Source organism: Pavona decussata, unplaced genomic scaffold, assembly GCF_977016875.1.
Source record: "Pavona decussata unplaced genomic scaffold, jaPavDecu1.1 SCAFFOLD_19, whole genome shotgun sequence".
Lineage (NCBI taxonomy): Eukaryota > Metazoa > Cnidaria > Anthozoa > Scleractinia > Agariciidae > Pavona > Pavona decussata.
In genome coordinates, this window is record NW_028145442.1 from 1,204,256 (window position 1) to 1,218,440 (window position 14,185).

The 14,185-nt window shown below is 37.4% G+C and overlaps 1 protein-coding gene across 2 annotated transcripts; it reads left to right on the forward strand.

The window, feature by feature from the left end:
* The first annotated feature begins 1,111 nt into the window (after positions 1-1,111).
* Positions 1,112-12,617, forward strand: LOC146486946 (uncharacterized). 2 transcript variants are annotated; one of them, XM_085090766.1, is made up of 4 exons: positions 1,112-1,624; positions 1,918-2,064; positions 10,780-10,911; positions 11,590-12,617. In XM_085090766.1, the coding sequence occupies exons 1-4, from the start codon at positions 1,537-1,539 to the stop codon at positions 12,405-12,407; spliced, it is 1,185 nt and encodes a 394-aa protein (XP_084946892.1). In that variant the 5' UTR covers positions 1,112-1,536; the 3' UTR covers positions 12,408-12,617. The 2 variants fall into 2 exon arrangements, with proteins under 2 accessions (XP_084946892.1, XP_084946900.1); XM_085090774.1 differs by lacking the exons at positions 1,112-1,624; positions 1,918-2,064 and adding an exon at positions 7,946-8,103.
* The last annotated feature ends 1,568 nt before the right edge of the window (positions 12,618-14,185 follow it).

The window sequence follows — 14,185 nt, forward strand, 5'->3', positions numbered from 1 at the left end:
GGAACACCTAAAATATAATTGAAGAAAATAAATCCTGTATTTCCTTTGATGAATTGTTGTGAAAACAAGAAGCACCGTCAGGTAACGGATTTTGCCATTAAACAGGTTCATTTGAATAGTTGAATTCTTTGAATTCGTGGCATTTTATCCTCATATTTAACGTCACTCCAAATCTGTCAGTCTTGCAGCGTCATGCGTTCTTAACTTTTTTATTAGATACCTTTACATTTAAATGCGATACGGGATTAGGAACGGCTTTGAAATTTTACAACGGTCGCCTTCCAAGAACCGTCTCCCTTTTCTTTTCCTGTTGCGTAACAGGAGATAGGGGGCCTCTAGAAACAAGACTGGTGGGACAATGTATGCGTACTCTTAGATATGATGAGAAGCCGTGTACTTGTGCAGCTTAAATCTCGTACTCGCGTACAAATCTAAATGTCTCTTTTAAATAGTTAGGGCGGCATAACATGGCTAAGGACTCGGCTATGGGATTGACAGATGCGGAGTGGCGTTTGAACGGGACGTGACTCGAATCCAATTTCACCCAGGAATTCGATTGCAATATCAACAGGAAGAATTTTCATTCCGCAAAATACGTGACAGCATTTGAGTGAGGAGCAAGAAAAGGAAAGTGAACGTGAGATTCATTTTGATTGGTTTACAAATGTCGCTTCCTCTCAGCTGAAGGATTTAACCACGCTCTTAGCAATATGCACTGTTATTGACAACTGAGTTAACCCAGATATTGCCATAGTCCTTCTTTAACAAAGTGGTACACGAAGAAAACCAACTAAATCGCGTTTGTGGACTGGGGACAGGCCCTTCAAAAAGGACGAATGCAATAAAGCAATTTAGGTTTAAGCTTAATCTGTTCCAAAGTTTTATCTCAAACGTGGAACATAGCCCAACTCAAAAGTAAACATTTTGACGCCGAAATAATCACCCACGTCCACTTCGTGGTTTCGTTTACCATTTTACGAGTGCCGTTTAATTAATAATTAAAGACGCCATTTTTTGCCATGATTTGCACAACAAAGACTCTCGCGCAAGAGCTTATTATAGTGAAGCAAAAACAAGCAAGCTTTGTTTAGAACTGAATTCAGCGGAAGTCTAAATTTCCCTCTACGCCGTGTCCTTGGTGAAAACCCACCAGCTGGGCGTAAACTTTCGAGCCCCCGCAAAAAAACCTGGGTACGGGTGTCATCAACGGTGACGGTGCGCTTTTATAAGTAAATGGCAACTCAATTTGCAAGCTTTACAAGCGCATACTTAATAAGTAGGTGGGCTCAGATAAAAACCGCAGTAAATCTTGGACAGTTCGCAAGCTCCTAGCACCTGTCTTTACGGCTGCCAGCTGAAGCTCCGAGCTCCAATCTTACATAATTTCCACGCGCAAAAGTTCTTTAACTTGATAAACAGAATCGGTGTTTTTCGTATCGGAGACCTGCCATCTACAGACGCCAGTTTAAACCCACAGAAATCAGCTCTATTGCCATATTTATCCGGCAGAAAAGTAGAAAACGAAGGAAAATCAAAATGCCAAGAGCTTTTCTCGTGCGCACGAAGCCTGCTGCAGTGTCCAGTGATGTCTCTCCACAGGGTGTTGGGACAAGAACGGAGCAAGGTAAATAACTGGTTGTGATTTTCAGGGCTCGACTCTTTGTTATGGTCTGCGCATTTCCCAGTTAACTGATACCTGGTACCCGTTCAACGTTACGCGTCAAAGATTTCATATTCCCATCTCATCAGAAGAGCTTTTGTGTACATCCGTGCCACACGCAGCCCGTCGAAGAGAGACCATTTTCAAAATCCTTTCTCTACGATTGTGATCCATAATTTGATTGATTTTCCGTACCTTTAGAATTTAAAGTTATAGGTTTTAATAATGTGCCTATTTTGTTTTGTCTGGTGTTTTAGGAAAACAAAACTTCTCTGCGTTGATCAATGAAACCTCGGAATTTCTTTCGACAAAAATTGACGAGGATGCCACGATCTCCCCACAAGAAATTTCTAAAGATGGCAGTGATTCGCCAGGTGTTTCCAGCAGCGAAATGGACTCCGAAGGTAAATCCACCACATCAGATTTTGCTTTTGTTTTTACATATATATTTTAGATTTGTTATTTTATTCTACTGATCTTTCAGTTCCCTAAAACAAAATACAGTTGAGCGAAAACTACAGAGCGTTAATTACAATTTCAAACTTAACCAAACGGGGCATTGAATTAAACCTGGCAAATTTACCCCGTTTTGAAAAAGCAAGCGAAAGTTATAGATTCTTTTCAGTTGATTTCCATCTTAATGTTTTCATGGAAGATTTTAGTTTATTTATTTAAGAATCTAGGGAAAAAAACACCTTGGAAACTCTTCATTTGATTTTAGAGCCAAAATTTCCTGTTTGTTCATTGCTGGTGGCAATTGTAGATTTTATGTAAAGTTGGGCGTTTTGTTCACATTTCCATGGCTCAGGCTACCCTGTATTACGGCTGTATTAGTCCTAATTTGTATTAAAACGCTCATAGCTATAATCATATCAAAGTAAAGCTCGCAACTGGATGTTTCAATATTCAATCCGTGTGGAAATCACTATTTTCATTGAATTAAAAACTGATTTGCGCGTTCAATAAAATGTTTGAACCATCATGCCTAAATCGGATTCCAGCATGGGTTTCCCCATGCGCTTTTAAAATTCATTAAGCTAAACAGAGCCTGTGTGAATATTATTTATTTGTGAATCTATAATTGTAAAGCAGAGTTTTTAAGTCTAGTAAGACAAGGCTATTACCATTGCCTTTTTGAAGAGTGAAGAGTTTGAGCTTATTGTGCAACGTTCACTCTATGATTTTATGAACATTCTCCAGGACCGTAAACTTGGGCACTTGAGCAGCTGGAAAAATATTCATTTTACATAATTAGACAACCTGCTCAAAGACTGGGAAGGTATCATTTTTTAAGGCATTACACAACTTCAGATCCATTACCGTGCCACACCTGGTTCTGCACTCGCAATGATTTTGTTTATATTTAGTTTCTGTTTTGGAATTCTCTTTTTAATTCAACGCAGAGGAGATCTAAATCTGTGATAAGTAGTCTTAGATTTCTTTGCCTTGTTTGAATCTAGAGCGCACTCTTGTGAACAACACCTTAGGCGACAATCATGAATGTTCTCTGAACATCAGTCTAGATCATACTTTACACTGGGAATTTCAATTTCTCTTTTCTTTTCCATGCTCAAGCCAAGCCAGAAATAACATTGGATTGGCAGAAGATAAACTTGAGTTAGAAGCCAAATTTTCTTAACACTGCGGATGTTTATTCGTGAAAGAAAGAAATTAAAATAATTGTGTCATTTAAAACAACGCTACTTAAGGATTGGGAAGAAAGCCAGTATATGAAAATTGGATACAAAACGAATAACAAGGTAATGTCATACCTTTGGTAATTTAAATCTTGGCCAGACTGCTCGGCGTTAAATAAACTAATATATTGCGCCATAATAACTGGAGATCTAAATTAGAGGCATTGTTTTAAATTATAAAGAACGTTCCGCTTACTGGGACTGGCACGGAAGCCATACGTTGCAAAATATATCATAACTTGTTCAAAATATTGACCGAACGTGACAGTAATATAACATGAAATATATCAAAATCTCTTCAGTTAAAAAAAAAGAAAACAAAATCTTGGCAATAGGTGACTGTTCGTTTGCGACAAGAAAATATAATGGCTCGGATGTTGGTATAAATTTCCTACAGATTTCCTAGAGTGCACGCGTAACACTTTTTGTTGCTATTAATATCTCAGCTCTTTACTAAGGTTAGCTGTAGTTCAACTTTGATTCCAATTTAACAAACAAACATCTCAAAGAACATAAGATGCCAACGAGGAGGGGCAAGAAAGACCTGCTGTTACTAGGAACTTTAAAATGTCATTACAATGCCTTGTTATAACCAGGTTTAGTGTCAGTCATAGTCCATTGTAACTTTGTAGTTTGCTACATAACAAGCGAGGTTGAAACATTACCACAAACAAAAGAGATTGAAGCTATGGTATTTTCTTTCGATTATATTATACCAATAAAGAAGGGCTTTATATATTTCGAGCGTTTAGGCTCTGAAATATTCTTTGCCGTATCTTTTTTATAACAGCGTCGTTTCCTCGATTGGTCAAAAAAAAAAAGTTCGGAGAGTGAGTTTTATTAACGAAACAATCAGTTTGCCTTAAGGATAAGAAGGAGAAAAGAAAATGCTGTTTTCGCAACTAAACCCTTAAGGTGGCATGACTGACCACGTAGCTTGCTGGATGAATGAAACCACAACTCTGTATAAAGCCAAAAATTGGAATGGAAATTTATCGAATGCTGTGCAAAAATCAGTTTTTGTAGGCTCAGAATGTTTCTCTTAATAACCTCAAACAGTGATAGTTTACCAAGGTCTGGATAGAAGGAAAAAAAAGAGCGTAGCTATAATTTGGATTGATTTTCTAATATCATCCTTTAAAGAGTATACTCCATATGAACACGGGAACTACCAGTTGGTGGTTGATACGGCAAAAATGGTGACTGTACAGAAGCCATTGATGTTTTATTTCACTGAAGGTGGCCGTTTAAAGGTCTCTTTAAATTGGAGTCGGCTTACAACTGTGCTGTATATATTTTAAAAAAAAACAGTGTTTATTTTGTCAGCAAAGTCTCTTTAGCTCTTCGGCCGCTTGTTTCCAATTTCTGAAGCCGTAAAAGTCTCTTCAAGTATCAGTTACTCCTACTGCGTTTTTCGGATGCTAGTCCATCGCCGACTTCCCTCACAATTTATCAGCCAAGAGAACACGCTGTCTTCAGTGTTTCCGTCGTAACGGCTGCCAAATAAATCAATCGTGCACCCATTCATGGTCTTATCACTTAGTTTGTACTCCTACGCCAAGACAAGCAATATGGGTGTCAAATGTCTTACAAATGATACAAAATGATAAGTTCTTGGGCGATAAACAGCCTTAAAATTGAACAATTTCAAGTTCTGACGAGTTTGAGTTTATACGCTTACGACATCTTGCGAAATGGTGACTAGCAGCCATATAGCCGAATGACATATGCTTCAAGTGCTAATATGTTAAATTCTTGGTACACCTTATAAAACTGCTAAACATACGTGAAAGCGTTTAAGACACACCATTTACTGCCCGTCGGAGTACTCTGTTTTACAGCAAACGCAATGAAATGCAAGGTCCATTGCTTAAATCAGCTAGAATTTATTTTGCAAAAGTATCTCTTAAAATTCGCGAGATGAGCACCTTTTATCATGATTTGTACGCATGGTTTCTCAAGAAAATGCTTTGTATGGAACATTACTACGCTAAAAAGATGTGAATCAAATTTAGTATATTTGACTCAAGCCCGCAGAGAGCCATTTAAGGTTCAAAATAACTTATCATTTCTCCCTGAGTCCGATATGATATTTAATGTTTACACCTAACAGTATATGATGGGCAACAGTTCTTCGTGATTGGCTCTTCTTCTAAGTTATCAGCTCTTATTATGCATGGCTACCGAAAGAGAAGTCGTCCAAATATATTTTAGAAATGAAGAAGTGGGTTTTTGGTTAATTTACGAGATCACTATACATCCGAAGGCTTTCTACTTGTCTTTCAATCCACTCGATCTTGTGAGGTAAAAACGTTCGCTGCAAATTGCCCTCGTTATGGGCACGAAGTCACGTGCAGCCAACTCAATTCGGTTTTCCTGAACAGTTGTTGAAAATGGAGAATTTACAATTTTGCAAGCCTTTGCTAAATTCATGCTAATGCAAAGAAATGACCCGTTGTTTATCCGTGAATCTGTAGTTTTTTGCTGTAACAGTTCATGATAGTTCAAAATATTGGCTAGTTGCCATGCTGGAGCATGGCAATGCTTTTATCAGTTTCAATCGTTTATGTTTCCCTTAGATTTCCAAAGAGCTATCTGATTTTCTTGCATTAGCTTAACAAATCGGTATTCTTAACTAGATGAATGATTTCACGCTAATATCGTTGCAACGGCCTCAGAAATTTGAAGGCATTTTTTCATGATAATCGTCAAAGGCTTGCAACTGAAGGGTAATTTTCATGCAGCCTAAAGGAAAGAAAATCAACTAATACAAAATTAATGATTATTCTTCTAGTCTATACAATAGTGACAACGGATTTAATATTTACGGTGAGATTTCCAGTGATGAGATACTAAAGTGGACTCTCTTCTATTTGCTAGAATCTCTCTGATTATATTTCTAGCTTTACCCTGAAACGAGAACGAAATTCCTGCTTCAAGCCTTCAAAATTGTGGTCAAAACAAATCCTTTGTAAGCAATCTAATCATGCTCGAAGTCACGCCCTAGCGACACTAATAACTTTCTCAGCTTCACTTGGCTTTGAAGAATAGAAATAATTTAAAAGGCTTCAGTTGTGTTTCGGACCAAGTCAAAATTTAAGGCGTTGTAAGATTTTTCCTGAACTTTTAAATGATTCGCTGCATGTGTGAATTCGCAGACAAACAAGGCCTAAAGTTTCATTCACTTAACAACACCTGTCTTGATTTCAGCAGCAGGCAAAGTTTGAAAACCTTCCAACAAATCATGAAAAATCTAAAGAAGTCAACTTATTGAAGCTGATTTGAAATTTCGAGATATAATCACGACGGTTTAGGTGATGATATGACGGGACGATTTTTGCAGAAGTGTGGCTGCAATGTTTTCAATTATTTTTTTGGAGAAAAAACGAATCAACAACAAGAGATAATTATCATATTTCTCGGAAATTATTCGCATATCTTTCCCCAAAATGTTTTTTTTTTTTTCAGTTTCTTAAGCAGTTAATTAAGTAATTTTAGTTTTATTTTAAAACAAAATATAAACAGCAGCTATCCAAAAACGAAACAAAAGTATTAATTAAAGTTGGGAAACTGATCGAAAGTTCTGCTCTGAATCAGCAAGACGTATAAACATATCGAGTCCAAGATAAAATTGATTCACCTTCGATATATACGTAAATAAATAAAATATGTCAGTAGACTTATAACATTCCGCCAAGTCTGAAAACGCCATTTAAGCACGGTTGGAGAACTTACAACGGCTCGCGTGGAGCAAAAACACAACAAGTACCTTAATTAATAACTTGATTTGCACACAAAACATGCATTTTTCGGGGTCTTTTTTGCTTCCTGATGTAAGAGCTTTTCTATTGCAGCAAGTAATTTCTTTTTGCTTTTTTCTGCTAAAGACCTGTAAAAGGTGTTTTATTGAAGAGGTCTACGCCCGAATTTAACACATCGCAGAGTGCTAAGGGACTTCAAAAATCAACCGTGACTGAAAACCGCCGTAAGAGATCAAGTTGCCTTCAGCTAGCTTTTGAAATAAACCGACAGTTTAGAAAACCCGTGTATTAATGGAAATTAGTTGAACTTGTATTATGGCGGTCACGGAAGCCATCTGAGACCAGATTCCTTTTCTAAGTATAGATCTAGAATTCGCAAAATCATCGTTAGCGCATTCAATTATTAGTGCTGCACTGTATTGATTGCGTATGGCATTTCTAAAACTTCCGCTGTGACATTCATTACATTAAAACGAATAAGAAGGGACTAGAGGCCAGAATCAATTGTATGCAATTCAGACTATTTTCGATCGGTATTCCATATTCAACATAGTGCCAACTACATTTTTTAGAGGGCTTACAATATCTTATGGGCCAAAAAATATATATATGAAACCAAGAATCCGTTTATTTATGTTATTTGTAAAGACTGTTAACTTGTTTAGGTCGTATTAAGTTTCATTTTGGATCTTACCCAATAAACAGCTTTTCTCATGTCTCCAGAAAATATCGCGCTTGTTGCCAGTTATCGTTCTGTCCAATCAGAACAAAGCATATTTATGTAATATCCTTTCAGAATGTGACGGGTGTTTCCATCCGACCACACCCTGCCATTTTTGGATCATAAGACGACGCATTATTGTGTTAGTTTGAGTCTGGTTTAGGTAGGGCAGCTTAGCAATGCCTAAATCTTTCCTCATAAAGCCGAGCATTCATTCAAAGCTGGAAATCAATGATAGATTTGGAAAAACCGGAGGAATACACGGTATGCTGTTTCTTTTTATTTACACTTTGAAAGAATGAATCAGTTAATGTAATGAGTGCCCAGTTTCCAGGTTCAAAAGAATGTAAATGTAAAGGTGAAAGTCTTAAGTCGTGTTTCTCTTATTGAAAATAACAATCTTAAATTACTGAGGTACAAGAAAGCCCGGAAGTTGTTCCAATAATTTTTAATCAGGTCGGTTTTGACAAACTGTGACAAGTTACCAAGAGAGTTAAACAACCATACTTTCAGAATAAATTAACTACCGTCTGGGCTTATTAACTTTAATATTAACACCTCGATACACTTGAGAAAGCGTATTAAAGTTGAATGGACTCTAGACCGGAGATCTCTCACAACTTGTTGATATTCGAACTAAAAAAAGCTCTGCAACTTCTGAAATTTGCAATTTTTACACTGGGACTTTTGTATGACAAGACAACACATTAACGGCCTTTATCATGCTAATCAGTTTAGGTTTTGATGAAGACACACTGCTAAATGGAACACCTTTAAATTTGTAAAAAGGCCAAGTTTGAAGCTCTTGTCTTTTAAAATAGCGAAATGAAGTTCCATCATGTCCATAAATTTTACAGAAGCAGCGGAGACGGGCAAAGCTTTCCGTTTCTGTACGTACCAACGTTGGTCAAATTCTTAGGCTTATAAGAACTTTGACTTGGTTATTTTAAAAACAAGAATCTCAAATTTGACCATTTTACTAATTTAAAGTTCTCTTTCCAGTAGTGTAAATATGGATTTTGTTGCTTGGCCCACATGAAAAGTCAGAGTTACTTAACCGTCGAAGATTTGCAGTTTACTTAGCTGTCTTTGCGACTTGGTTCAAAGCATAACAATCCAATTTAAAAGCAAAACTTTAAAAGTTAAACTGTTTTCTTTCGGAAAAGAACATTAAACGGTAAGTACTTTACCACTCGGCGTTTTCCACTTAGCTCCGATTTGTCACTTGGTTCCCGTCAGCTCTCTCGAAACCTGCAAAGAAAGAAATTCCTACTGTTCTTCCTGCCAAGTAGGTAACAACGAAATAATTCTCCAATTTGGGGACATACGATTGCTAAGCGAAAGCTAGAGACATCAGAGTTACTTCTTTATTTTTGTCTGTTATGGATTTTTTGTGCCCTTAATTTTTGAAATAAAACCTTTCGCCATGAAATAAAATTCCATATTTCCAATAACGTCAAACAAGTTATATTATCCATTTGGTTTCTAACTCGGCTCCGGAGATTCTTGTAGCCAGCCGTAGTGTTCAATAACTCAAACATTTTAAAATGTCCTAAGCAAAGATATTAACTAAAGTACGATTGAGCCGGATCCATTAATTAGATCTGCGCTCTCCATAAACAACTGTTTATATACCTTTTTCGAGAGCATATTTCCAAATACGATTGATTTGAGATGCAACTCGTCAAACTGGGCTGAAAATGAACGCCATGACAATAGTTCCCACAGCTATCCCGACACGGTTTTCACCATAGAGCCATATTTCGCTGCGTTTTATGACAAGACCGGAGAAGATTTGAAATCCAACATAGTTGTAAAGGAAATTATCTTGACATCACCTTGTTGAGGTTAAGTGCTACCTGCCGAGTGGGCGAGACTCCAGTGTTATAAAAACTGGTGAATACATGGGCTGTCATAAAAAAAGTTATCATTTAGTCCTTGCTTGGTTTTCAATTTTTTTTTTCCTTTTGAAATTTCTTTTGATAGAGAGGGTAATGACTCGGAAATAAAGTGCAAGACACGATTAAGACCATGCGGGTTTAAGCTCCTGCCTGGAGATGAGAGACATCATCTTCATCAGCTATTAAACTAGTCTTGTAGCGCAGTCTGCATCGAGGTATCTAAATTGATGATATCCCACCGAGTAAGTCGGAAATACGGGGTCCATATTTTATTGTCGTACTAAATTTAGCAAAAATGACGAGTTTTAGCATGGACGTGCATGAATCATTCATTCAATTTCACCGGAAAGTCAGGTTTCTTCGTAACAATTACGAAATTCAAAGTGGTCTACTTTGCATTTGTATTGTGAGCTAGTTTAATTTAAGCCAATTGAAACTTTTTTGAAAAAGGAAAATAGATCCGTGAACTACAGTTTATTGTGTTTGTATCAGATCGCTACTTCAATTTACGTTTTTTGTTAGTTTAAATATGGGGAATCTATTCAAGAACCTGAAAGTTTGTTTAATCTGTCAAAGAAGACGCTAAAACTAGCCTGGTTCTTTTTTCAAAGCCAGGAATGTCCTAGTACAAGCGACTGAATATTTCACAGTAAATTATGTAAGATGACTTTCGACATACACCTCACATAAAATGGAAGCTTGCCGTGTCGAACGAGAGTAGACTCCACGTCTCCTCGGTAACTGCTCGAAACAAGGCCACCTTACGTCATACGTAAGCCATTTCATATGGAAACGAATGTTTGGTTTATCAACAGAGCTGTCCTAACTAAAGGTAAATTAATTTTGCCACTGTAAAGAGATTCGAGTTAAACCAAACTTCCGTTAGTTTCTATTCTCCACCTGCGAAGCACCACAGTTTCTTTAGAAACTAACACATTTATCCATTTCATGTGGAACCGGTTCCACCGTAAATGGTTGGAAGAGCGTTCTGCGTTGGGACACTTAAAGCTTGAAATATTGAATTCTTTTTTTGCTTCAGATGAAAGTGAAACCAGTGAGCATGCGGAGGATGAGGATAGGAAAATCACCAATGAGGAATCTGGTTCAGACAAACATAGGAAGGATGGGAACAGTTTCCAGCCGGACAACAGGCTGCCTTTTTATTCGACTGGTAAGATACCCTTCTGTAACCATGGTAACAGAATACTTAATCCGACAGACTGCGGAAACTGACAGCCAACAGAAGACTGACACAAATAACGAAAAGCACAAGACCACTCGAGCTTACTACGGTTTAATGTAACGTGCAAGCTGAATTTCGTAAAACAGCTACACTAATCTATCTTATGCAATACTAAATATCATACTATTTTTCGTTTTTAAAGATAAACCTTAAATACACAATTTTTGCTTGCCTGCTCAATCAAACACGGCCTCACTAGACTCGTTTATTTTTTTTTTCCAAAAAATTTTAAACATGACAGAAATAACTTGGCAGAAATAATATTCTTTGTCAAGTTAATCAGAGAATTACTGATTTGTTTTTCTGCTGTAACTTACACAATAAATGAATTTTGATTAAAATTCTATCTTACAGTTTGTTGGAAGAAAAGAGAGTGTCCTCTTTCAATCAATCAATCAACTTTACTTAAAGAGGGTAACACGGGACAGTACTTCAACTGAATAACTAGTGGCCCTCAAATAAAAATTGTGTAACAAACATTAAGTGACCAAAAATACATATCATTAAAGAGAAAGAACTATAAATATATACGTAAATAAGACTAAAAGAGTCTTTATCCTCGTAAACTATTTTTAACATTCTTTTCTCATTCCATTGTTACTGAAGGTTTAATTCTGGACTCAGGGCTACGGTTTTCGCCAGCGTTTTCCACCTTTAAAGATCAGCAACGGCAATTATGGAAGACACCAGCCCTCCCCCTCTGGAATTGCCTTCAACAGACCCCCGGGGGACCCGAGTCATTTACGCGCTGGATGCAACAGTGGGCAGAAATGAGGCGCCTTCAAAGTAATGCCCCAGGGGTTCCCCTAGGGGGTTCCCAGGGGGCGTATCAATTCTACAATGTTCTGATGCCGCAAGGAGGAACTGTTAGTAAGAGAAAGACTCAAACAGATGAAAAGTTTCAAAAAGAGAATGGCCAACAAGAAAATTATGTCAGTAGTGGAGTCGCTAAAGAGGTCGTGGTAGGAAATGACCGCAAAATTCGTTCGGTAACAAAACAGCTGTATAACTGTGAGATCTGCGATAAAGTCTTCAACAATTCCATCAGTTTGAAGCAGCATATGATCGTGCACTCGAGTAAGAAGCCCTTCCAGTGCAAAGCGTGCGGTAAAAGCTTCAAGCGTTCGTCAACACTTTCCACGCACATGCTGATCCATTCGGACACGCGCCCCTTCGAGTGCCACTTCTGCGGCAAGAGATTCCACCAGAAATCTGACATGAAAAAACACACGTACATTCACACGGGCGAGAAACCGCACCAGTGCAGCTTCTGTGGCAAGTCTTTCAGCCAGTCGTCTAATCTGATAACACACTGCAGGAAGCACAAAGGGTTCAAGCCATTCTCGTGTGATGACTGTGGAGTGTCTTTCATGCGTAAAGTGGACTTGAGGAGACACATGTACACTCACGAGACCGGGGATTGATGTTTATCAGGAATTTGTGCACAATATGCGTTCCTCCCAACAACGTTCGAGTTATAAAAAACATCTCACTTTGTTAAATGCTTTCAAACAAGTCGTAAAGGGGCTCGATATAGTCCGTAGCCAATCGGAGAGCCGTTACGAGTCCGGGGATTGATGTTTATCAGGAATTTGTGGACAATATGCGTTCCTCCCAAGAACATTCGAGTTATACTGAAAAAACAACTCACTTTGTTAAATGCTTTCAAACAAGTTGTAAAGGGGCTCGATATAGTCCATAGCCAATCAGAGAGCCGTTACGGCTTCTTTCATTTGAGTAGTCACATTTTAGGATCTTACCTATACCGACGAGTAAGATAGAATCATCTTGTACAGTGTAATAAACAGCTTTTCACCAAAGTGCTGCTCATTAGCTCTAATTTGAATTTTCTCATTTATGAATTTTATTCACAGACTCAACAGTTACAATAACCTTGTACTATGCTTCAAAAATAACAACGTGTAAATGCACAAAGCTCGAGAAAACCTCGTTTACTAGTTCGCCGCGAGGTGATTTCTGTTTCTTCTAGTTCAAGTTTGCAGATATTTTATTCCAAGTGTGGATAGTTATGTTATGCGTAAGTTAAAATATTTCTAATATATTAAAGATTAATAAGTTTGATAAGAAAGAGTAGTAACGTTAATGGCAGGTATGGTTGCGCATGTCTCTTAGCATCACCGCTGATCACTTTGTTCAATTATACTGGAATCAGTTAAATACGCAAAAAGGGATTTAATTGGATTTTTTAATTGTTTGTTTTGCTATGAAAGGACTTGAGAGATACTAAAGGATCAAATTTTATACGAAATTGGAAAAGTTTCCAGGATGTCAACTATTGAGCTACTAAATCAGAAACACTATAAATTAACTGTCAGATTCAGAGCCATCCTCAGAAGTTTGTCTTTCGCTTCCTAATTAAGTGATAACGCCAAATATATGCATCCCAACTATTTAAGATATTGTTTTATAAAACACAGCTTACATCTAGTTTAGGACCTGTCCGCGAAGTCCCTCTTATTCCGCCTGGTATGGGGTCTGAACCCTGGCGGGAAAAGAGAGAGTCCCTCTCTATACAGGGAGGGGTGAGCCTGCCGCAGACGTCTCATATTTCCTTTGAGAAAGGAGACGTCTGCCTTCAGGCTACCACGGGGTAAGAGGAATTCTGGGACAAGACTAATCTAGTTTCTAATAATCAGTAAAATTTTGCAGCTGTAGATAACAGTTTTTTTTTTCAGTTATTTGTACATCCTTTAAGGAGAAAACCTATTTGCTAGCAAATTCTTAGTTTTTCTCACTAATCTAGTAAACACATCATTTTATGAAATTGATTGAATTGAATTTAGATAAATTATTACCCATGACAAGCATTTTAATAATTTAATAATGTTAACTTCAACGCGTTTCTTGTAGCACATTTTTGTACGATTTTGATAGTGCTATATAATGTATGTATTGTAAATAAACATTTCAACGAACTTTCTTATATCATATTATAACGTTACATTGTAAAATAAAGTTAACACCAGTCTTTCGCTGGGAGATGAAAGCAAACACACGCATTGGAGAGATCTTCTTTTAACTATATCATACAATCCAGGCCAATCGCAACTGACCAATCATAACCAGCAATTAAAAACCTAAATCTGAGAGAGGTTATCTTGGCAAAACATTAAAGTGCAAAAGCAATAATTACAGGGGATGTCTCTTTCAAAATTACATGAAAGCAGCGTCACTATGTCAA

Bases quoted from the DNA above. Each gene is read 5' to 3' on its own strand.
- LOC146486946 (XM_085090766.1), top strand. From the start codon at position 1,537: ATGCCAAGAGCTTTTCTCGTGCGCACGAAGCCTGCTGCAGTGTCCAGT. The intron at 1,625-1,917 runs GTAAATAACTGG...CTGGTGTTTTAG, and splicing joins TGGGACAAGAACGGAGCAAG to GAAAACAAAACTTCTCTGCG. The intron at 2,065-10,779 runs GTAAATCCACCA...TTTTTGCTTCAG, and splicing joins CAGCGAAATGGACTCCGAAG to ATGAAAGTGAAACCAGTGAG.